At 42.1% G+C, this 26,356-nt stretch overlaps 1 protein-coding gene across 3 annotated transcripts in view; it reads left to right on the plus strand.

The window, feature by feature from the left end:
• VPS29 (VPS29 retromer complex component) overlaps positions 1–26,356 on the plus strand; it is a 138,137-nt gene that overhangs the window by 57,464 nt on the left and 54,317 nt on the right. For all 3 annotated transcript variants that reach the window (XM_044068640.1, XM_044068641.1, XM_044068642.1), the window contains one exon: positions 5,676–5,867. In XM_044068640.1, coding sequence (XP_043924575.1) covers positions 5,676–5,867 — 192 coding nt within the window. The remainder of the gene's footprint in view (positions 1–5,675; positions 5,868–26,356) is intronic.

Raw genomic sequence — 26,356 nt, forward strand, 5'->3', positions numbered from 1 at the left:
GAAAAGAAGGTGATTGAGGATCACTGTTTATATTTCCAGAGTGCTACACCTAGGCATGACTGCTGTCTTGTGCAGCATCTTTTGGGAAGAGTGGTTCTGATGGCAGCAGTGTTGTGACCCCCTCCTTGTCTGGTCCACGAGGTGCAGACTGAGAGGACAGAGGCAGCATCAAACAAAGTACGTAAACTCAAGAAGCAAAGAAATAATGCTTCCACTTTTCACTGGGCACTGGCCATACCACTTATTGAGCATTGCATGCAGTTCTGGAGGCCATATAAGGTGAGGAGTGCTTGTGAGTAGAGTCCACTGTAAAGCCACTGGAAGAGTGAAGGAGGAGATGAAAAAATGTGACCCAAGAGTGGCGTTGGTGTAGTTTTTCTTGCTAGAGACTAGAGTAGACAAGGACAATATATGAACACACAGCACAATGTTAGAATTGTGTGTAGAGGTCGTATGTAGAGTGGTGAACAGTGCCCACCAAAATCAGGCTGGACTTGATCTTTATTGGTACATCTATATCAGTTGCAGTCTCCTGACTAATGGGCTTGTTTCTTGTGGGATTCAGATCCCATTCTGACCTCTTCCTGGAGCAGGGAATATAAACCTAGCAAGAAAGAAGGGTTTGCACAAACCTTCTTGAACTAAGAGAAGGATTTTGACTTGAGACGAGCCCGTCACACCAGTCATACATGGATTGTGTGTGGTATTTGAAAAGAAAGGGATGTACACATTGCTATACCCTGTGCAGAAAAGCCTTGTTTGTGGTTGCATTGTTCTGGCAGTATGTCTTAGATTGCAGTAACTATCTGGCAGCTGTTCATATCAAAGGAGAGTAAACATGATGATAGAATCTATTAGCTGTGATTTCGACCTTGTCATTGAGGATATTTGCCATTTTGGAATGAGACACCACAGACTTTGACCTGTTTACTGAGGTTGTGGGCCTCATCCATTTTCTTTGGTTTAGGAATGAACAGAAAGGGAATGTATTCTTCCTTCACTGGTATTGGAGAGTCTTGTACTACTCTCCATCTGATTCTGTGCCTTCTAACAAAGTTCAGAGGAGGGACAGAACAACTTTGTGTTTTCCTACGGTTGCTGAAAAGGGTATGGTTTTAGGTTCATAAATGCCTCTGCCAGTACAGTAATAGTTTCCAGTGCAAGCCAGAGAAATCCCCCCTCTGTTGGTGTAATGAAGAACTCCAATTAAGTGTGGCTGCCCTTTAGGTCCTTCTCTCCCTTTGTTTCTTTTAGTGGAGCTTCTAGAGCTGATTGATGCTGTTAGACTGCCTTTTACCAGTCAGAATTATTCTGCCAAATGAAAGAGCTTCTCCATCTAGGTGGAGAGAGATTCTGGGCAACCTCATTAAGTTTGTAGGTTGTGTTGTGTACTGCTGGCAACCTTTTTAAGTTGGGTTTCAGTTGTTCAGCTACCAAGGTGCATATTTCTGTAGTCTTGTCACATCAGCACCGTGTAGTAAGCAAAATTGTGGTTTAACCCTGGCTTGTCTGTCAGTTTCATAAGGGAGGTCTGCATATTTCTGACGTTCTCTGTTTTACCTGCTAGTAATGAGCTTTTCCTATTTTCTATTATTGCTGTGACGTCTGGTATCAAGGGGGAGGGCGTACCATGCATCATTATTCTTTCCTGTGTGTGTGGTGTGTGTTACATGTGTGCACTCACTCTAATGCCATGAGTTTCTATGGCAGCTTGAACAGTATTTCTGTGTGTTCCAAGAACCTGCTACTGCACTTGAACATGCTGTTTGATTGTTGCTGGCTCCCAGCCCTTGTGCTGTGCTTGCTAGGACACATGGCCTCTGCATCTTCGAAGTTAACATCTTGAAAGATGCTTTTGCTGGTGTTTATTAAATCTGCCCAAAAGAGCCTGCAGCTGAGGGACTTCTATTTGACCTTTCATTAGGGTCACGTGTCCCTTGAGACTAACCTGAATCTTTTCAGAAGTGGGCTCTGAACTTTCATTAAGCTAGTTTGTTAGTCTATTTTCCTTCCCCCCTTTTTTTCTTTACTGGGGACAGAATCTCAAGCAGGAAGAATGGTTCCTTGAAATCCTGACTGTGGACTTGGGTGCACGTCCAACTTGGGTTCTATCTGAGGAGAGTTCAGAAAGATGGATTGGTTGCTTGTGTCTCTCGCTGAGGGTTAAGCGATACTTGTGGCTAAGCAAACCCTGATTGACCCATTTGTTCCATCCCATTCTTTGTATTCAAAGACTTCAGGAGAGAAACTCGGGAGACAGGGATTGTGGCCATTATCTAATAAAGTTAGGAGTTTTGACTGCTACTGTCTCATTCTTCCATTGATTTTTCACGTCACCAAGCTGGTGCTTGTACAGTCTTGCTAATCTGAGTGCCTGCATTCCAGCAGTGTGTGCCCTTGAGTCCCTCTGCATTAGAGTGCTGTGCGTCATGAGGATGTTTCTGCAGCAGAATTTAACAAGCTCCCAGTCTTAAAACATGATCAGGCTAGCATGGCCTATTCACTCCCATCCTTCATGACTGGTTCCTCTTGCATCTGGGATGGTGGTTATATTTGTGAGGAGTGTATGTAGTCAGACTTAAAGCCTGTACTATTCTGAGCTGACTCTTAACTATGTTGTATTTTGCCAGCACGTGATTAGCCATGTGTTGGAATATGCCACTGTCAAAGACCACTCCATCAAAGATGTGACTGCCTTTCTCTGGAAAGTATTCATTTCAGATGTGTGCTGTAGCCAGTGTGGGTTCGGTTCACATATTTCTAGGCATTATTGTTTGGACTAAGATTCCATGATTTGAGGCTTGTTTAACACCTTCATTCAGGACTTGCCCTTTGGAGGTGTTGCCTCCTTTGATTTCAACCTTCTAAGGGCTGACTTTTACTGTTTAAAGTTCCTTCCAACACTTGCCTCTGTAAAGGACCTACAGAGTGTGAAGAAATATATTCACAGTATCCATTTCTTGCTTTATGCTTTTTCTGTTTGTGCCTGCCCAGCGGACAGCTCCCTCTTCTTTGGGACATTAATCCTGATCAGCTTGAAGTGCTACTTGATAGTACCTTGTGTGCGGCCTAAAGCAATGCTGCTGTTGTAGTCTGTCAAGAATTTATTTTTGTTTGTTTTAAGTTTGGCTGGGGTAAAACCCCGATCAACTGTGGTCAATTTCAGATTCAGCCCAGTAACATTAAAAAAAAAAAAAAAATCCACATACACACAGTATTTCTCATTATTAAGAACTGCTAAATATGCATTACAAGTCACTAACATGGATTATATCTTCAGTTATTCTAGACACAAAGTTGTGTATTTCTTTACAAAAATGGAGGAGCCAGGACTGAGATGTCAGGGTGAGGCTGAAAACGTGAGATTAGTTGATGTGTTATGCTCTTCTGCACTGAAGGTCATGATGCGTTTGTCCATCAGGATGTGCAAGTCTTCACTCCTACTTTTCTGGAAAGCTCTTCCAGGACGCAGATGGTTGGTCTTGGGTCATCAGCATCACTGCCAATGTGTCCCCCTCAACTCAAGAGAGCCAGCATAGTCATTGTGCAAGTTAATTTGTAAGGTCACCTCTACATAAATTACTTATTAAATGTCTCCCTCCTTCTCCTCGGTTTGGACAAGCCTCTCCATCCAGCATCAGCAGATGTATCTTGTTTTAAGATGGACTTTATGGTCTTGTTTGAGTCTTTTAGGTTGTACCGGTTGTGCATGATTAGTGCTTGTGACTGAACTGGAGAGTGCAGAGATGGGAGACTCCCAGTAGCAGGAACTAGAAAAAATTCAGAATTGTATAAGGTTGAGGATATTGGAACAAGGAACAGTTATCCACTGCTGTTGGTCTCCTTACAGATCTGCTGATATATTCAGTGCTTATCTGTTACATGCTAAGGAAATGGAGACAAGCAAGCTGAGTAAGAAGTTTAACCTTTAAATGATGTAGGGCTGTAGCACAAAATCTTCATGTTCAAGTTTTCACAAAAGGTGCTTCAACTGAGAATGGAAGAAGCGGTCATTCAGCTGTAAGATTCCTAAGAAGCTTAACTGGTGCCACTTGACTTCTCATAAATGGTGCTCATAAACTAGAGATGACAAAGAAAATTCAGAAAGGTAATGACACTTTGTACATTTCACACACATCATTAAGAATAGTGATCACATGTTTTAATCTGTTAAAGTGATATAATTTAAAACGTTTTGCATAAAATGTTCAAAATCTATTATAACTCAAAAGTGCCCCATTTCTGTGTATATTTATTTGTTTATTCTACATGTTTCCTCTGTTCCTGTGGACAGCTGTATCAAAGAAACTGTGTCTTTGAGTTTCATCGCTACAATTTTTCGTTGGAATATAAACTGTCAGTTGCTTTTTCTTTCACAAGCAGCATGAGAAACATGCAGCATTTTTTAATTGCAAGACATTTTTTCAGTAACTACTATTTTTTTTTAATTGAGCCAACTGATGGATTGGTTGGTAAACATTTGATAAGAGATTTGTTGGTCTGAATCTCAAAGTATCGAGACTGGATGACTGAAAATGTGGACTTGTATAGGAAGTCCAAGATTGCCATTTCTTGGAATATTCTGTTTCCTGTGAGGTATGGTAATCTTGAAGGTGGTGTGTATAAATTTTGGGGATATGGATAGGGTTTCCCTCCATATGTGGTATTACAGAGACAGGTGGGTTGCCCTCCATATGTGGTAGTACGGAGACAGGTGGTCTCCCTGCAAAAACAATTTAAAAGGAAAATTTAATTCATTCATTTTTAAAGGAAAACGGCATTGTTCCTCGTTTGCTGCTTTTTTTGTACTTTTGTTTTCTTTTTTACATCTCCATGGATTGCATGCACGAGTCTTGTAAATACAACAGGGAGCTGTATACCGGCACAAGGACCCTTTTTCAGCCATGTAAGAGTTACCTACCTACATGTTGGTGTTAGTAATATACTTTGCACTTTACTCCATCTCCAAAATAGAAATGCAGCCTTCTTGTTTGTAGGTGGGTGTTATAACAAATCACTGACTTTTTCATTAAGGCAGTCTTGAATTAGGAACAAGTCTTTTATATTATCAAACAATTCCTTCAGTTTGGTCTGATTGTTAAAGAGATTTAATACAGTCTTCAGTGGTAGGCTTTTCTTGTTTCATGCTCTTTGGAAGAAGGGTATCCTTTGTATTACTCCCTCACTTTACACTCTTCTAGGAGACCACCCAATCAGATAGTGCCACTGTATCTTGTCCACTTCTTGAATATACAGAAAACTTAGATGGCACTGTTGTGACCTTGTGCCCTTAATAAATGTTTCCTATAGGGTCGTGTTAACTGCTTTTCTGTTTGCATTCATTGTGTTCTGAGCTGATTCCACTGAAGCTGGTCAGGAATATTGCAGAGACAAAATAAAAGATATTTGCTGTTCCATCCATTTTGCTGATGTCCAGTGTTTTGCCATGCCCCCATCTTCACGATTTATAAAAAATGTATATTGTTTAACATTCTATTTTCTCCATCTCCCTTTTGGTTCTGATCTTTCAGGTATTTTTTATCCTTGCGAACAGAAGTACAAGCTCACAACACGTTGTAATTACTTCATGAAGCATAACAAAAAGTTAGAGAACTACTGTAAGAATGTTTTTTTTTTCTAACAAGTAACTAACTGTTTATGCTGAATTTCTGAAGTTGGTGCTGGTATTGGGAGATCTGCATATCCCTCATCGCTGCAATAGTCTGCCTGCCAAGTTTAAGAAGCTTTTGGTGCCAGGAAAGATCCAGCATATCTTATGCACAGGAAATCTGTGTACCAAGGAGAGCTATGACTACCTGAAGACACTAGCTGGGGATGTTCACATTGTCAGAGGGGACTTCGATGAGGTGAGTAGTTATGTTTTCATTCATTTCATCATTCTTTTCACTGGCAGGTACTGCAGGTGCAGAGCCAGCCAGAGGATTACTGAAATGTGTTAAAATTATTGCAAAGTGTACCTGCAGAGAGAAAATATTCATTGCTGTGTATATCAATATGTGGTGTCCATGGAGGAGTAATTATTTTAATTTGGCTAGACCTGCATGCCTTAAACTGTAGTAAAGCTGTAGTAGTAAGGAGCATATTATTATGTGGTAGTCTTCTGTTTAATGTTTCAGTATTGGTAACTGCATTGTTTCAGTATTGCTAACGACATTTTAATAAGTAGTTAATGCCCTACATATTCTGTGTAACGGAGTGCTTATCAATCATTTTGTCTTGTATGTCTTTAGTTTAAGTACGGAAAAGCAGCAGCATTTGAGTAACATTTTTGAAAATTTGCTGAAATAGAGTAAGCAACAGTATTTAAGCGCTAGTTTTTTGAGAGTATGGCAAGACTGTCCTTTCAGTTTTATACTACCCGTCTCTTTTTTCATTTTATTTTCTGGTGTACAAATTTGTCATACACACCTATTTTTGAGGGACGTAAGATGATTTTGCATAAACAGAAGATTCCTTAATGTTTATGGCAATGGAGATGCATAGACAGAAATGCAGAAGGGAAGCAGAAGCAATGCGATGCGTCTTTCATAGCTGCCTTCTCTCCTTGTTGTAATCTAGTGTTTCGTTCCTGTTTTCCTTTGTAAACAAGTTTACATGTAGGTGAACATTGATGCCTGCAGAAGGAGATGACTTGTCTGTCCAGTCTGCCTGATTCCTGCACTTCATAATGCTACTCACATTATACTTTTTCTCCCTTGTGTCCCTTGCCATCTTTAGCCCCTCATTTGATACTTGGATCTGTCACCCTCTTAAGTAACTTGCTCTGTGTGCCAGTCACTGTTTCAAAGACTTGATCTACCTAAGGAGAATTTAGCCTTTGTTAAAATTTAGGGTGTGATGTGCCATGCATGATGTTCTTCGTGTTTCACTGTTGCAGTCATTACACTAATCCTGTGCCCTCAGTTCCCCCTCAAGGCCAGATTTCCAAGTCCTGTCCAGCCGCTGCCGCGCCCGCCCTCTTCTCTGACGTCGTGGTCAGAGGGGTATAAAAGATTCGGCCGACGCCATTTTCTTTAGTCTTTTTTGCCGTGCGGTGCCCGAAGCAGAAGCAGTTCGCAAGTGTCGGTCGGACGACTTCTGAGATTTTCGAGTTCGAATTTCAGATCCGAAGTCTTCTATAAAGCTAAGTACCCCATTGGGGAAAATTTTTTCTTGCTCCAGACCGATGTCAGAAAATGTTAATAATTGTATTTCTTGTGGGAAGCAAATACCTCATAAGGACTTTCATTCTTACTGTATTCCTTGCCTAGGCCCTGACCATAACATTCCAGGTTGTTAGTTTTGTGCTAGATTTAACCAACGCACTATTAAGCATCGGTATGATTTTGCTTTAAACTACTTTGGACGCATGTTTAATTATCCAGAAATGTCGTCGGAAAGCCATCCGACCACCGGAGTTCACAAAAAACGCAAAGAAAAAAAGACAACTGAGGCCCAATACCGACGACGAAGCTTCTCCTAAGCCAGTCACTGGTTCTCAGTGAGGTGCTTTCGCAGCCCCTGATGCCCGCTACTTTAGAGTCGCAAGCTGCTACCGACTCCCTCATGGAGTCAGCTATGCCGCTGGAAACTCAAGGTATTAGAGCCTCGGACGCTATTCCTTCAGATGGGTCCGGAGCCGCTGAGCAGGCACTGGCTTCTGAGGGTGTATTCAGACCTAAACATCTATACATTAAACCAACTTCAAAGGCTAAGACTAAAGCACCTTCAAAGTCAAAGAAGCAAACTCAAGAGCCACATGGACAGGTCTCCATGCCCAAAAAGCAGATGCTCAAAATGGCCGAAGACTTGATTACCTTGATCAGGGGTTCCCATCCCCCTACTGATAAGAGGCCTAGGCAAGAAGAGACTGACTATGAATCTTCAGATCAGGTTTCCATTTCTTCTGATTCCTCTTCTGATCAGGAATATTCTTTTCCCCCCTATGAGGATTTTGATGCTGAAGAATGTCTACCTTCAGCTTCTCCTCCAGAGGACTATTCTTTTGGGGAAACCTTACATACCATGAGGGAGCATTTCCACTGGGAGAGCCAAGATTTTTCAGAATCTAAAAAGAGGCTCCGGGATTTCCTGTTACTAACTCAACTCAAGCCACTAGCCCTCCCACCTGTGTTAGACATTGGAGATGATGTGTTTTCAGCACCTGTTAAGCCTGACAGATATTACAGGGTTCCTGAATCACATAAATTCCTTTCTAAAAAGTCTGCAGCAGACCCAGAAACTATTTCTCAGGGTCCCAAAGGAGTTAAGGCTTCCGCTGCAAAAAACCCTACCCCCTCTGATAGGGATTCTAGGGCACTGGATAGATGGGGAAAAAAGGTTTACACATCTGCTACCTTGGCTATAAGGGCCTTAAACTGTCAGTTTCATATGCTCAAATATCAGCAACATGTCATGGCATTGCTTAAACAGAAAATGTTGTAAAACTTTGAATGTGCAGAAAACAAAGAAATGCAGGATTTATTGCATGCAGCTGAACAAGTTGGAAAGCATACTTTGCAATGTGGTTTTGATTCTTTAGAGGCCTCCTGCAGGGCTGCAGTTACAGGTTCTGTAATTAGGAGGCATGCTTGGTTAAAGGAACAAAATCTGCCTGATCATGTTAAAGTTAAATTATTAGATGGCACCTTTACAGCATGATACTTTGTTTGGTGTTAAGGCAGAAGAGGTGTTAAAGAAAATGGAGGACAAAGCTAAATCTATGCAAATGGTCAAAGATTTTTTACAAGTACAGCCACCTAGGTTTAGTAGACACTGGCCAACAAAGAATTGGTCCTTTCCTGTGTCTGTCAGACCTCAGAGGGGCAGACCCAGACGCCCTAGAGGCAGATCCCAGGCGCAAGGTTCATTCCGCTCAAAGCAATGGGGAGCTCCTACCTCCAAAGTTGGAGAAGACAAATCACAACCATTCAGGAAACAGTCTCAATGACTTCCCCCTGCCTGCACCAAGCACTTATCTCCTGGCAGCCCCCTTAGGGGCAAAGTTAGCACTTTTTTCACAAAATTGGCACATTATAACCCAGGACAAGTGGGTCTTAAATATCATGTCACAAGGCTACAAGTTCCATTTCCATACCCTGCCAAAAGCAAACGGCTGGCCAGATCTGCCCAAAAATCAATGGGTAGAGGCACAAAATCAAGTCTTATCCCTCATGGACATGGGGGCCATTCAACTAGTACCAGAGCAAGAGCAGGGACAAGGATTTTACTCAAGACTGTTCTTGGTACCCAGAAAGGACAAGGCCTGGAGGCCAATACTGGATCTATCTATTTTGAACACATTCCTGGATATTCCAAAATTCAAGATGTTGACTTTGCAGCAGCTTCTGCCCATGCTGGGCAAGAACGCTTGGCTTGTGACTTTAGATCTAAAAGAGGCATACCTGCATGTCCCAATTGGACAAATATGCAGAAGATATCTCAGATTCAAGGCTGCCTCAATGCATTGCCAATTCTCTGCACTGCCCTTTGGCTTATCTATGGCGCCCAGGGTCTTTACAAAGTGCCTGGCACCAGTAATTGCATTCTGCAGACAAAGAGGAATACAAATATATCCTTACTTGGACGACTGTCTAATTCGAGCAGAGAACAAGGACATTCTTCTACAGCATCTGGCGTTTGTGAAAAGACTTGTAACATGCCTAGGGTACACAGTCAACGAAAAAAAATCAAAACTAGTACCCTCTCAAGAGATAATATTCCTGGATGCAAGCTTAAATACAACTGCCCAGATGGCTCATCTCACGCCAGACAAACAAAGGCAACTGACTACCTATTTCAAAATACTGGCAACAAAGGCCCAGTTATCTGCAAGAAATATTCTGCAGGCTTTGGGCTTCATGGCATCCTGCATCCTACTAATTCCATATGCAAGACTGCATATGAGGAAACTTCAGTGGTACCTAAAAAGTGTTTGGACTCAACATTTCTACAGCCTGGAAACTATAATTACTCTCATCCCCTGCCTGCAACAGGAGTTTCGATGGTGGGCACAGGCTTGTCACCAAAACAAGGGACAGCCATTCACATTACCCCCAGCCAGACAAACACTAACAATGGATGCATCAGATTACGCCTGGGGGGCCCACATGGCAGGAAGATGCATTCAGGGCGCATGGACCTCAAACCAAATGCATCTACAGATAAATCAAAAAGAGATGCTAGCAGTTCAAAATGCCCTGACAGCCTTCAAGGACCTACTACATCCAGGACAACTACTGATAAAGGCAGACAACACCACGGTAATGTGGTATATAAACAAGCAGGGGGGGCATTCATTCTTACCCTCTTTGCAGACTAGCCATGACTTTGTGGGACACAGCATTGACTTACCAAGTGCACCTGCAGGCACAATTCCTGCCAGGAAGGAAAAATACTCTGGCAGATGACCCAAGAAGAAACCTCATGGATCCCCATGAGTGGCACCTGGATCCACAAGTCTTCAGCATGATAACAAGGAAATGGGAATGCCCGGACATAGATCTATTTGCCTCCCCTCACAACTACCAACTAAAAAGATTCTATACAAGGATTTATCAAGCATGGAAAGTGGACGCCCTATCTTTCAGCTGGAAAAACCTATCTGTATACGCATTTCCCCCTCTGCCTCTCCTCCCCAAGGTACTCCTAAAGGTCAGACTGGAGAAACCAAGGATGATACTAATTGCCCCAGACTGGCCCCACCAGTACTGGTATCCAATGCTAAGGAGCTTGTCTCGATGCCCAGCTTGGACCTTGCTTCAGATACCTCATCTACTGTCCCAGCAAAACAATTGGATCTTGCACAGCCAACTCAGGACTTTAAACCTGGCAGCATGGCGGATAATGTAGTCATTCAAAACACACCTCTCAGTAAAGTCGTGATGGATTCATTTTGGAGGCCAGAAGGCCTAGTACTAGAAAATCTTATGCTGGAAAATGGAAGAGATTTTGTGCTTGGAACCAGGCACAAGGAGCTGTTACAGCTGTGCCAAATATTTCTCAAATTTTGCAATATTTAACTGAGATGCTGGAGAAAGGTCTATCTTTTTCATCTATTAATATTCATGCCTCTGCCATATCGGCTCATTACAATACAGAGCCACCAATTTTTTCTCATCCCTTACTAAAACAGTACCTCAGAGGAGTCAAAAACTTAAGGCCTCCAAGAAGATCACCAGTGCCTGCATGGGACCTCAACTATGTCTTGGAAAAACTCACCCTGCCACCTTTTGAGCCAGCTGCAATGGCTGATATAAAGTTTTTATCTTGGAAAACAGCTCTGCTCCTAGCAATAACTTCTGCAAGACGAGTTTCAGTGCTTCAGGCACACATGGCTGTGGAACTTTTTATCATTTTTTATCCAGACAGGGTCTGTCTGAGGACAAACCCAACATTTATGGCTAAGGTGGTGTACAGTGTGGCTCTTAACCAAACTATTCATCTGCCAACTTTTTATCCAAATCCACAGAACAAGGGGGAGAGAATTCTGAATTCTTTGGATGTTCACAGACAGCTTAGATTCTACTTGGACAGAACCAAAGTTTTCCGAAAGAACAATTACTAGTGGCATATGCTGCAGCATCACAAGGAAAGGCCATCTCAAAGCAGACTATTAGGCCACTGCATTTGTTTCTGCTACTTACACCATGGCAAGCCAGTGCCTAAGAGCATTAGGCCACGTTCAACCAGAGCTGCAGCCACTTCAGCAGCCTTTTTCAGGGGAGTACCAACCAAGGACATTTTAGAGGCTGCTACTTGGAGTTCAGTGCACACCTTCACCAAGCACTATCATCTGCCACTCTACTCTAAATCTAGGGCAGGTTTTGCCACTGCATTTTTGCAGGGCCTCATAGCCACTCCTAATGCTGTTTAGCTCCAGCCTCACATCCATAGCTTTAGGACTCTAACCCAAATGTAATGACTGCAACAGTGAAACACGAAGAACATAGCACAGTTGTGTACACTTACAATAAATGTAGATGTTCGAGTGTATTCACTATTGCAGTCCAGGTTACCCACCCTCCATCCCCCTTTTCTTATGATAGAACCTATCTTTCCTTCTCTGATTTATACAACCTATGTGGTGTATTTGCTTGTAGATGAAGGTAAAGTTTTTATATTCGTGCATGTATTTATATGTATATAAATTTTGGCTACCCTTTTAGGGGGCACCTGACATCTGGGGCAAGAAAAACTAAAGAAAATGGTGTCGGCCGCATCTTTTATACCCCTAACGACCTGACTTCAGGGAAGGTGCGACAGCGGCTGACGCAGGACCCAGGACTTTTGAATTCAGGCCAACTGAGGGCAACCTGCCAGCAGGATTACCCAAATGTAATGACTGCAACAGTGAATACACTCTAACATCTACATTTATGGTAAGTGTACACAGCTGTTCTAAAAAAAAAGTTCTAACTTTTCCAGGCTACTTGTTGGATAAAACATTGCAAATTGTTCCTTTTGCTTCTTTCTCTTTTTCGTGTGTTATGTGTACAGGTCTGCAATCTCATCTGTCACTTTATTCTGATCTTTTTATTTGTAGTTTGACAAATTTGTTTCAATCTAATAATGCATCTTCCTCCTGTTAGGATGTTCCTGGCTTTCAGTTTTGTGCAGAGACTTCTGTCTTCTTTCCTTTGGACTTGTGGTGTGTTTTCACCATATTTCCTTCTCTGCTTCATTTAGTTTGTTTGGCTGTATTTAGCCTAGACAGTTTGCTGTACTCATACTTGTTAAAGTTGCAGTCAGTTTTCTCATGATGACAGTTTTGATAAATATGTGTATATTGTTTGCATCCTCTGTATGCATCTGATCCTTGAGATAATTGTATTGATTTTTATTGAGTCTAATTCAGGGAGTAATGAAAGCAGTTTCACTTCTATGTTTTAGCCCTTCAGAGTGAAGAGACATCCCAGCAAGGCCCTCAAACCCTACTCTTTGTAGCTAATGATGTGGAGACAGCATTCCACTTTTCTTCTTAGCCTGTTTCTCTATCTAGTTCTTCCAATTAAGGTAGGTATATTCAGTCATGTAAGAATATACTTTTCATTAAATTAGCTAAATTTATCAAACACCAAAAAAGTAGAAAAGCAACGTAATAAACTAGTCCGACCAGAAGTAAAATTGTAAAACCATCCGACCACAGCAGAAGAATGAAAAAAAATTATTAGAATGTAAATAAAACCACTAAATAAAGAAATAAATTAAACCAGTACCAGAGACTTCATCAGATAATGAATACCACCAAATCCACTCTTTTTTTTAATATACATTTTACCAATTTCTTGTGGATCAATTGAGCATTTACTAATTATTAACCAATTAAAAAAACCTCTAAAGTTACTTAAAAATTAAAAACTTTTAAACAATGGCAGCCTCCTACTTCAAAACAGGTTTCAACAATACACTTTCGTTTAGTCCGAGAGAAAAGGTAGCATTTAATCCTAAGCTGCCATATCCGTTCTTTCTTTAATAAATTTAACTCCCAATCACCACCTGTAGGATTCTTTTTGTTGACTTCAGGAATCCCAAACTGAAATCCTGTATAGTTGGCACAATGTGTAGTGTATTTATACAAAACATTAGTCTCCTTTTTTATTTTTATATCATAAAGGTGTTAATAAATTCTATTCTTTAAAGCCTTCTCTGTCTTTCCTATATAAAAAGCTGAATACCCTCCACATTTAGCTAAGTAAACCAATTTACTTGTACTACAGTTCGCATTACTAAAATACACCTTACTGCCCAACCCATTTTCTAGGGTTATACAGTCAGACCTTATAATGAATTTGGCATTGTTTACACATTCCACAAGGAGTTGTTCCCTTTTTTAGCCTGGACCTGGAAACTGTCCCCCCTTCCAATATCTGTTTGAAATTCCTTCCGGTCTTAAGAGAGAATATAGATTCATGTCCCACTGTCTCGTACAATTCCTTATTCACTTTGAGAATACTCCAATTGGTATTAACAATGTGATGAATGGACTTGGTGTACTGGTTGTATTCCATAATAAAGGCCTTTTCATACCGTCCATTCCTTTCTGTCCTGTGGACCTCATCTAACCCTATACCTAACAATGGGACATACTTTGTACCCCATCTATGATACACTTCTTCAATGATGTCATTAACCAACTTGTCTGGGTATGGTCTATTGAGGAACATATTCCTTAGAATAGCCAATTCTGCCTGTAAATCTTCTTGTTGTGATGTCATTCTGGCAACACAAATAGCTTGTCCCCTTACCAAGTTTTTTTCTGGAATTGGGGATGGATGCTAGAAAAATGTAGATACCCATTACAAAACCTATTTTTCCTGTAAATGTTAGATATAAAACCTCCTATGGTATGAGAAACAATAACCTCCAAATAGTGTATACTGTCCCTCCTCCATTCAAAGGCAGACTTGAAATAATTCAAGCAACCATTCAAATAATCCATAAATGTAGTGATACCTTCTGCCTCCCCATCCCGTAAAGTAAATGTCATCCAAAAATCTGATATATAGGTGTAGAAACCTCCTATGGTATGAGAAACAGTAACATCCAAATAGTTTATACTGTCCCTCCTCCATTCGAAGGCAGACTTGAAATAATTCAAGCAACCATTCAAATAGTCCATAAATCTAGTGATACCTTCTACGTCCCCATCCCGTAAAGTAAATGTCATCCAAAAATCTGATATATAGGTGTAGAAACTTAGAAAAAGGGCTGCTGAAAATGTGTTCCTTTTCCCAACCCAACATAACTAAGTTGGCATACACAGGGGTGCAAGCCGCGCCCATCGCTACCCCTGCCACTTGTTGGTAAAACTCACATTGGAAGTGCAAGTAGTTATTGTCTAAAAACCAGTTCCATAAGTTCTACAATTAAGGAGACAGAATCCCTGGCCAAGGTGGAATAATTTGCCAAAATATCATGAAAATACTCCATCCTCCCTGGGGATAACTGAAAAAAGGTACTTTACATCTGTAGTTAAAAAGATTGTCACTTTTCCAAATGGAGGGTTTCAACTTATCCAGAAAGTCCCACGAATCCTTAACCAAATGTTTCATGTTGAAAACTACTTCTTTTGCCCAAAAATCAATCTGTACTGCTAACGAGTGGGTCTTAGAACCCCTAGCCGAAACTATTGGTCTAAAAGGGGGGTTCTCAACCGACTTGTGGACCTTTGGGATCCCAAAAATGTTAGGGATTGTGGGGTTTGGTTGCTGCAAAAAGTGGTAGGTAGCCCCATCAATCCCTTTGTCAAGTAAATATTCTTCTAAGTAGGAATGTATCCTGCGATAAGCAATAAAAATCTGATTCTTTGATATAGGGGAGTGTCTTTCATTGTTAAGTAGCAAATTGGTCATAACATTGTTGTGTTCCTCAACTGCATATAATGCCACCCCTCCCCCCTTATCAGGTTTCATCACTCTAATTTCCTTATCATTCCTTAATGAATTTAAGATGTCCCTTTCCCCTTTTGTTAAATATGCAAAAACGTTATCTTGCGAGAACAACCTATAAAAGTCTTCAGTAATACATTTATCAAAAACCTGTAAAGTGGGGTTAAGGGGAGGGTTAAAAATACCGTACATCTTGGGACCAATTTGCCTAGGAATTCCTTTATACACTTCTTCCTGTTCTTTAAAAAAATAAATCCAAATTTAATTTTCTAAGAAAGAGCTTTAATTCTACAAGTAAGTCCGCTACATCACCTCTACCAGTGGGAATAAATTTAACCCCCTTTAGGAGTAATGTAAATACACCACAGATCGAAGACGCAAACCACTCCAGTAGGTTTACCACCACAAAGTAGAATGAAAAGGCAGACACTTTCAATGTTTAACGCCACTTATTTATTTTGTACGTTTTCGTCTAAAGCACTTCATCAGAAATGAATACCAGAAATGCAATCAGTTCCCCATTTATATTTTTCAATCAATTTAAATAATTAATTGACCCAAAAAACTATTTACAACTTATGAATAAGCACATTTAAAGAGCCAGAGCAAATGATAGTTTAACTACATCCAAATAAAACCCTACAGTGGTCATTCAGTTATTTCTTGTATAAAACCGTGACCATAGAACTTCTAACCTAAGTAGTCTTATACTACACACACCATTAAAGTAGTAAAAACATAAAAACACATATATTTATCTATAAATAATGTAAAATATTCTTTGGCTATTGGTTTGTTGGTTTAGTTGTAAATCTTGAAATCTTTAAAATTTCCTGCTATACCACATTCACTGAACCCAATCAGTTCCTCCTCCGTTCCCCCCATCTTCTGGTTGTCCCTTGTCACAGGGTTCTCCTGATGTTCTTCATCTCACATTGCTGCAGTCCTTACACTTGGGTAGTCCGCTGTCCTCGGAATATCATCAAGGCGCATTTGACTGACATCAGCATGACCCATATCCTCAGTCTTTTAGTTTCAGACCGAGTCAAAGTTGGCAATATTTTAGTTTTTCTTGCCTCAGTGGTTTACGGATGTCAGAAAAAGTGAATAACTGTATTTCTTGTAGGAAACAGATACGCATAGAGATTATCATACTTTGTGTATTCCTTGTTTAGGGCCTGAGCACGGCGTTGTTGGGTGTCGCTCTTGTGCTAGATTCAATAAGCACTATAAAGAGAAGGTTAGATTGTGCCAGGTTAGTCTTGAAGCGGTGCAATTATAAAATGCCGCCGGATGGGACAAAGCAGCTAAGCCTAGGCTAGAAGAACAGTCCGGTTCTTTAGAGGTGTCCGTGCTGCGCGTGGTTCCGCCGGATGTTTCTTTGTAGTCCCAGTGACAGACTTTGTTATTGCAGGACGTGGCCTCTCAGGAGGCAGGTCAGGCTGAAGGGGCTTCTCAGGTTACTGTACTCCCCTCCCTGCCTAGGGTGGTTAGGCCCTCTCCTTCTGTTTCCAAGGCTTCTCCCAGAGGCAGGCCAGGTTTAGCTTCAGTTGGTGTCACCCCTAGTTCTTCAGGAACTGTGCCCAAGAAGCATATGCTTAAAATGGCAGAAGATTTGATTACTTTGATTAGAGGTTCTTTGCCCTCCTGATAAGAGACCTAGGGTGGAACCTGAGCTAGGGAGTTTTGAGCAGGCTCGGATGTTTCAGAGTCTTGACTGAAGACTTGCAGGAGTATTCTCCTTATTCTGATTCTGATGTGGATGATTCTACTCCTTCTGCTTCTCCTCCTGAGGATTTTTCTTTTCAGAGACTCTTCATTCCATGAGGGAGCATTTTAAGTGGGAAGGTCAGGACTTCTCTGATTCCAGGAAAAGGCTTAGGAATTTTTGTTTTACCCCAGCATAGGCCTTTGGCTATACCTCCTGTTCTGGATGTGGTGGAAGATGTTTTTGCAGAGGCTTCTCTTAATCCTGATTCTTTGCCTCCTGCTCCTGTTAAACCGGATAGGTATTACAGGGTGCCTGAAGCTCATAAGTATCTTTTAAGAGTCCTAGGGCAGACCCAGAAACTGTTAGTCAGGGGCCTAAAGGTGTTAAGGCTTCTGTTGTCAAAAATCGGTTCCTCCAGATAAAGAGGCCAGGGCTTTGGATAGATGGGGAAAGAAAGTTTATACTTCTTCCACCCTAGCTATGAGGGCTTTGAATTGCCAGTTTCACATGTTGAAATACCAAAACTATCTCCTTTCACAATTGAAGTCTAAGGTAGATGCTCTGGCGGAAGGTATTGAGTGTAAAGAGTTACAAGATTTAGTACATGTTTCTGAACAGGTGGGTAAGCATTCTTTGCAATGTGGTTTTGCTGCTGTACAGGCCTGGCTGCCACTGGGTCAGTTCTGAGGGATCAGAATTTATCTGACCATGTTAAGACAAGGATTTTAGATGCTCCTTTACAATCTGATGTGTTGTTTGGTTCTCCTGTTGAGGCAGTCTTAAAGAAAATGGAAGACAAGGCTAAGTCTATGCAGACTGTTAAAGATTTTTTGCAGGTTCAGCCTCCAGTTTAGTAGAAATTGGCCTACCAAGGGGATCCTTCTTATGATTCCCAGTCTAGGGGTAGGTCTAGGCGTGGTAGGGGCAGAGCTCAGGGCTCTTTCAGGCCTAGAACAGGAGTTCACCTGCACAGTCTTGGTGAGGGCAGGGGTCAGTCCTTTCGTAAACAGACCCAATGACCTACCTTTTCAGCTGCCAGAGCCTTCTCGTCTGGCAGCACCTTTGGGAGGAAGGTTGGCACTTTTCAAGGAAAATTGGAGTTTAATTACCCAAGACAGATGGGTATTGGATATCATACACCACGGTTACAGGTTTTATTTCCATACCTTGCCTCCTTTCAAAGGCATGCCAGACGTTCCTCCTCAGCAAAGAATAGAGGCTCACAAACAAATTTCTCTGTTACTTCAAATAGGGTCCCTATGCCAGAAGTGGGCCTAGGATTTTATTCTCGCCTGTTCCTAGTACCAAAGAAAGGGAACACGTGGAGACCAATTTTGGATTTATCTACCCTCAACACTTATCTGGACATTCCCAAGTTCAAAATGTTGACGTTACAACAGCTTTTACCTCTGCTGGGCAAAGATCATTGGATGGTAACTTTGGATCTCAAGGAGGCTTACCTTCATCTTCCTATCAGACTCAGTTGCAGGAAGTATCTGCGCGGGCTGGGACTTCTCATTATCAGTTCTCTGCATTGCCCTTTGGCTTATCTACTGCCCCAGAGTGTTCACGAAAGTTCTGGCTCCAGTGATAGCTTTCCTCAGGCTAAAGGAATACAGATCTATCCTTATTTGGACGATTGCCTGATTCTGGCTCAAGGAAGGACGAGCTTCTTCATCATTTGGAATATGTGATAGCAGTGCTAAGATGCCTGGGGTATTCTGTGAACGAAATAAAGTCCAGTCTAGTACCCTCTCAGGACATGTGCTTTCTGGGTGTAAGACTGAATACAGCATCCCAGATGGCCTTTTGACCCCGGACAAACAAAAGAATCTTTCCCTTTACTTTCATCAATTATCTCATCAGTCCAGGCTGACTGCAAGGACAGTCCTTCAAGCCTTAGGGTTCATGGCATCTTGTATTCTGGTGCTTCCCAATGCCAAACTGCATATGAGGAAGTTACAATGGTATCTCAAAAATGTATGGACACAGCACTGCCAGGATCTGGACACTGTCATTCAAATAATACCTTGCATTCAAAAGGAATTGTTGTGGTGGGCTCAGGAATGTCACCTAAACAAGGGACTCTCTGTGACCCGGCCAGAGGCGAGTCAGATTCTAACGACAGATGCCTCAGACAAAGCTTGGGGAGCTCATCTGAATGGAAAGTGGATACAAGACAAGTGGCCTGCCAGACTACAACATCCTACATATCAACTTGAAGGAGATGTTAGCAGTCCAGTTTGCATTAATAGCTTTCAAGGATTTACTTCTTCCAGGGCAGGTGTTGATTCTAACAGACAACACAACTGTCATGTGGTACATCAACAAGCAAACACATTCTTATCCTCTATGCAGGCAAGCAATGATTTTGTGGGAGACTGCTCTCAGTTTACAGCTAAATCTTCAGGCAAGGTTTCTGCCGGGAGCACAGAACTCCTTAGCAGATGTGTTGAGCAGACAATTATGGATCCCCAGTGGAAATTGGATCCTCATGTATTTCAGAAATTGACAGTGTCATGGGGAACTCCAGACATAGATCTGTTCGCTTCTCCACTAAACCACCAGCTGCCAAAGTTTTGCACGAAAAGGTTTCATCCCACAGCTTGGAAAGTGGATGCTCTTTCTTTCAATTGGAGCAATCTTCAGGTGTATGCCTTTCCACCTCTGCCTCTCCTCCCAAAGGTACTACTAAAGGCCAGACAGGACAAGCCAAGGATGATTTTGATAGCTCCAGATTGGCCTCGACAGCATTGGTACCCATTACTGAGAAGCCTGGTGGGAGCCTCCATGGCCTTTGCCTTCGATTCCACACCTGTTGTCTCAGGAGGACAGTCATTTGCTCAATGTCAAGCTTCACTCTCTTCACCTAACAGCCTGGCATATTCTGTTTTTAACCATAGTGGGTCTCAACTTCCACAGCAAGTTTTGAATGTTATTTTGGAAGCTAGAAGGCCTAGTACAAGGAAAGTGTACGCAGATAAATGGAAGAGATTTTTATTTTGGAGTGCAGCAAAGGATTTTGATGTTTCTGAGCCTAATTTAAGTGTGGCTCTCCAATATCTTACTGAGTTACTGGACAAAGGTTTGTCCTTCTCTTCTATTAAGGTTCATGCTGCAGCAATTTCGGCTCACTATGATTGTGACCCACCATTGTTTTCTCATCCTTTGTTCAAGCAATTTCTTAGAGGGGCAAAGAATATAAGACCCCCACGTAGAGCTCCTACTCCTGCTTGGGATCTCAATTTTGTGTTGGAGAAACTCACTCTACAACCTTTTGAGCCACCAGCTACTACCGAGTTGAAATATTTATCATGGAAGACTGCTTTTTTGTTGGCCATTACCTCTGCAAGAAGGGTTTCTGAGTTGCAGGCCCTTATGGCGGTTGAGCCCTTCTTAATTTTCCATAAGGATAGGGTATCCTTACGTACTAATCCTTCCTTTATGCCTAAAGTGGTTTCTAGTGTGGCTTTAAACCAAACTATTCATTTGCCTACTTTTTATGCAAATCCCCAAAATAAAGGGGAAAAGATTTTGCACACTTTAGATGTACACAGGCAGTTGCGATATTATTTGGACAGAACTAAAGGGTTCAGGCAGTCTCAGCAGTTATTTGTTTCTTTTGCTTTGAGTTCTCAGGGCAAGCCTGTGTCAAAACAAACTATTTCTAAGTGGATTGGGTTTTGCATTGCTTTCTGTTATTCCCATCATGGCAAGGAGATTCCAGCTGGGATTATGCCTCATTCCACTAGGGCTACTGCCACCTTTTTGAGGGGTGGCAACTAAAGATATTTTGGAGGCAGCTACTTGGAGTTCAGTGCATACTTTCTCTAGGCATTATCACCTTCCACTTTATTCTAAATCTAGGGCTGGTTTTGCCACTGCTATTTTGCAGGGCATTTTGGCAGCTCCTGCTTCCTTATAGTTTTGCCATCCTCCCTTACCTCTGCTTTGGGATTCTACCCAAGTGTAAGGACTGCAGCAATGTGAGATGAAGAACATAGTACAGTTTTGTACCTACCATAAATGTAGATGTTCAAGATCTACATTGCTGCAGTCCTCCCTCCTTCCTCTGTAGTTAGAGGCGGTTGTGTGGGTTGGGTTGTCAATATGGTGTATATTGTATATATTGTACATATTTTAGTGCAAGGGTGGTTGATTGGTTGTTTGCTGTCTTTTGGTTTTGACCTTTCTTTTTAGGGTCTTCTGACATCTGGGGCAAGAAAAGACTGAGGATATGACGTCGGTCATGCGCATTTGTACCCTGACGTCCTGTCAGTCAAATATACTTTGATATTCGGGCCGACCGAGGACAGCGGACTACCCAAGTGTAAGGACTGCAGCAATGTGGATCTTCGAACATCTACATTTATGGTAGGTACAAAACTGTACTTTGTTGGCCAGAATCTATTACTAACCTGGTTTTGCTGGCTAACCTTTTCAATCGATGGACTGGAAAAAAAATCCTGACACGGTGGGGAAAACTGGTCCAATTCATCTAAACCTCCCTTTAACTCATTGTTATCAACTTCCTTAAAATTAGGCGGTGACTGGTAAACCACTGCTTTATCCCTTCTCCCTTTCTTTCCTACTGATAATTTGGGTCCAGGATAAGCTCTGTTTTCTAAATATTGTTTTTTGTCCCTTGCAAGCTTCGTTTGTTTTTTTATCAAAAATACTACAACATTTCCTGTCAATTTTACTCAATTTTCCTGATACTCAGGAAATAACAAATTTTTTAAAATATCTTGGTTCAACCTATCCAGTTTGGTCTTTAACCCATTTAATAAAATCTCATTATATTTCAGCATTTTAGTAAGCAATTCAAAGCCACAGTCCTCAAAAACAAAAACAAAAAAGACACACAGTGTGGTTCTATTTCCAAGGAAATCTGAGCAATCTGATGGCTGTCTAATCCAATCTGGTGAGTTGAGACTATCCAGTCCTTTGCTGTCATGGTCTCTCAACAGGTTGGGGACCTTGTTCTGTGTGTTTGTTGATGCACCACACTACAGTTTTATTATCTGAATGAATAGCTAGACCCTCAAGAGGGGAAAACCTTCTAAAGCACCTAGACTGTTAGCAAGATTATTCTCATCTCCAGAGGGGATGACAAACAAAGATGACTGCTGGTATACGCCTGTGTCCTCTGGAGTGTTTGCCCATTGAAATGGCCGCTCACCCTAGGGTAAAACAGGGTCTAGTAAAGGGCTGAGCTCAAAAAAAGTTTGTTCATGCAGGCACCAAGGCAGACTGTTGCAACACATCTTACAAATTCCGAGTAACTGCTCTTAGGAATCCCTGTACTTGGGTCAGTTAGACGCAAGTATGTTATGAGACGCTCATGTATGATCTGGCATGGGGTATTATAGATATCATTGCTGACATATATTTTTATTTATTTATCATTTGTTAATCGGGAAAGTCCGACTTGGAACAAAGCCAATTTTCAGCGGAGACGCTGGGAGAAAGGCTCCAGATGCATGTCTTTGTAATGTGGGAGGAAACCCACACAAACGCAGGGAGGACATGCAGACTCCACACAGAAGGCACCCCAGCTGAGAATTGAACCGGAGAACCTCTTGATGTGAGGCGACAACGCTACCGCTGCACCACTGCGCCGTCCATGAACACATGACACATGACATGAACCTTTTGTGGTTGGAGGTAAAGGTCTGCTGAAATGTGACATTTTGTAAACTGCAGATTAGTTTTGTCTCTCGCTTCCAAAAAAAAAATTTCAATGTACTTTCCCTTCTGCTAAAGGAAGATAGAGTCTGTGAACTCTTAATATTGTTTATGATTGCTGTGAGCAAGATTTTCTGTATGAGACTGAGCTGTGACTGTACTTGGGTGATCATAACCCACAGCTAATTGACTAACTGGAGCAGAAGATCCCTGGGCCCGAAGAGGTGGTCTGTTGTCTGACACTGTCAGTATTCCAGGAGTAGGAAGATTCTAATGCCTCACCAGTGAAGGTAGGCTACCACAGGTGACTTGCATTTGCTAAACACCCGGGGGACTGAGGCGAAGCCAAACAGCATGGACCTAAATTGGTAGTGGCTGGCCTGTATTCTGAAGTGGAGAAACTACTCTGACACTTGGTGATTTTTATGTGGAGATAACATTTCTTGAAGGTTGAAGAGCACATCCAGTCCCCCTTGACAGACATGGGAGAGTTGACTGCAGTGTGGTCAAGTAAAAGGACACTTTCATCTCTCCTACCTCAAAAAAAAAAAAGGGTTGGTCACTGAAATCCTGTATATGGGCCCCTGAGTCCTGTGTCTTGTGAACCAAAAAGAACCTGGAGTAAGCACCTCTCCTGAAATATTTTGTGTAAGTGGGAGAATTACTAAGAGGACCTTCCCTGGACTTCCTCCAGCAAGGGAGTAGTTGGTGTGGAAGTTAAGAATGGGTAAAAACAACTGCACCTTTAGGGAAGCTACAACCTCTCCAGGATTGCTGTGTGTCTGAGCCATTATACCATTGACATTGCCATCATTGTCACTGAGTAATGCCTAGCCAGGAGCATTGGGTATTGCACCTGTGAAGTATAAGCCTGTAAAAATTGGCTATCAGTATCACATGCAAGTAGCCCGTAGATCTAGCGGATAAAAGATCCCTGAACCTGGCAGCAACTGCAGAAACTGTAAAGAAGTTGCAACAAAGCTGGGGGGGGGGTGTTCTAGAGGGAGAGTAGACTGCTCCACCAGTCCTGGAACTTGGTCTGCTCCATACCACCCAACTGTCACCATGGGGTAATGAATGGGTTGACTTTGGCAACCTGGGCAAAAATTAATTGGTTGTAGGGCTCTTGCCTTAGCCCATTAATGCTTGCCTCTCACCCCCAATGGAACGAATGGGCCATTTGGGTAAAGGTAGTAGACCCATCATGCAGGTTTGATGTGGTGGGAAGGAAACTACCTTGGGCAGTCCCCATACATGTAATTTTTTTTCTTTGATTTATTTCCAGGAATACAACTCTGTTTCCTGTTGTGTTTTTCAGTTTTTAAAACCTTTTATGTTTTATTATCCTGGCTTCTGCACTGTCAGGTGCAAATGTGGAAAGCAGCTTCCATTCATTGTTTGTTACTCTTAATCCTTCAGTTGGTTGAGACCCTTCTGTGATTCTGCCTTGATGTTCATCGTGTTTCACTGTTGCAGTCATTACACTTGGGTTATCCTGCTGGCAGGCTACCCGCAGTCGACCTGAATTCCAAAGTACTGGTCCGGTGTCAGTTGCTGTCGCCTCTTCCCTGACATCAGTGCGCCAGGGGTATAAAAGATGCAGCCAACGCCATTTTCTTCAGTCATTCTTGCTGTGCAGTGCCCGAATCAAAAGCAGTTCGCAAGTGCCGGTCGGCCGACTCCTGAGATTTTTGAAATCGAATTTCAGATCTGAAGTCTTCAATAAAGCTAAGTACCCCGTTAGGGAAACTTTTTTCTTGCTCCAGACCGATCTCAGAAAAAGTTAACAATTGTATTTCTTGTGGGAAGCAAATACCTCATAAGGATTTTCATTCTTACTGTATTCCTTGCCTAGGCCCTGACCACGACGTTGCTAGCTGTCGGTTTTGTGCTAGATTTAACCAACACACTATTAAGCGTTGGTACGATTTTGCCTTTCATTACTTTGGCCGAAGGTTTAATTATATAATGCCATCGGAACAGCCGACGACCGGAGTTTATAAAAAGTGCAAGGAAAAGGACAGGCATCCAAGGTCCAAAACCGACGACAAGGCCTCTGCTAGGCCAGTCGCCGGTTCTCAGTGAGGCGCTTTCGCAGCCCCTGACGTCCACTACCTCAGAGCCACAGGCTGTTTCCGACTCCCACGTGGAGACATCTAGGCCTCTGGATACTCAAGGTATTGGACAATCGGAAACTATTCCTTCAGATGGGTCCGGAGCCGCTGAGCAGGTATCGGCTTTTGAGGGTGTTTTCAGACCTACACAGTTATATGTCAAGCCAACCTCAGCTTCCAAGGCAAAGACTAAAATAGCTTTAAAGACAAACAAGTACAGCATTCTCCTGGACAGACTTCCATGCCTAAGAAACGGATGCTTAAAATGGCCAAAGACCTAATTACTTTGATCAGGGGTTCCCATCCCCCTCCTGATAAGAGGCCTAGGCAAGACACAGAATATGATTCTTCTGATCAGGTTTCCATTTCCTCTGACTCCTCTTCAGAACAGGGATACTCTCTTCCTCCCTGTGAGGATTCTGTTGCTGAAGAATCGATCCCTTCAGCCTCTCCTCCTGAGGATTATTCTTTTGGGGAACCCTGCATACCATGAGGGAGCATTTTCACTGGGAGATCCAAGATTACTCAAAATCTAAGAAAAGGCTCAGAGACTTTCTTTTACTGCCTCAGCACAGACCTCTTGCTATTCCACCTATTCTAGACATTGTAGATGATTCCACCTATTCTAGACATTGTAGATGATGTATTTTCAGAGTCCGGCCTGTCTCCTGACTCTTTACCCCCTGCACCGGTTAAGCCAGACAGATACTACAGGGTTCCAGATTCTCATAAATTTCTATATAAAACCCTGCTGCTGACCCAGAAACTATATCTTAGGGTCCCAAAGGGGTCAAGGCTTCCACTGCAAAAAACCCTGTCCCCTCTGATAGGGATTCTAGGGCACTGGACAGTTGGAGGAAAAAAGTTTACACTTCTGCTACCTTGGCTATAAGGGCTTTAAATTGTCAGTTTCATATGCTTAAATATCAATAATACTTAATGTCACTACTCAAACAGAAAATGTTGACAAATTCTGAATGTTCTGAAAACAAGGAAATGCAGGATTTCGTGCATGCAGCCGAACAAGTGGGAAAGCATACTTTGCAATGTGGTTTTGATTCACTGGAGGTCTCGTGCAGGGCTGCTGTTACAGGTTCTGTCATTAGAAGGCATGCTTGGTTAAAGGAACAGAATTTGCCTGATCATGTTAAAGCAATGATGCTCCATTACAGCATGATACTTTGGTGTTAAGGCAGGAGAGGTGTTGAAGAAAATGGAGGATAAAGTGAAATCTATGCAGACAGTAAAGGATTTCTTACAGGTACAGCCACCCAGATTTAGCAGGAACTGGCCTTCTAAGAATTGGTCATTTCCAGTGTCAAGACGGGCCACAAAGAGGCAGATACAGACGCCCTATAGGCAGACGCCAGCCCCAAGGCTCATACAGGCCTAAACAATGGGGTGCGTCTACCTCCAAAAGTGGAGAAGACAAATCACAGCCATATAGGAAACAG

Source organism: Protopterus annectens, chromosome 4.part0 (assembly GCF_019279795.1).
Source record: "Protopterus annectens isolate FY-2018-M chromosome 4.part0, PAN1.0, whole genome shotgun sequence".
Taxonomy (NCBI): Eukaryota; Metazoa; Chordata; order Ceratodontiformes; family Protopteridae; genus Protopterus; species Protopterus annectens.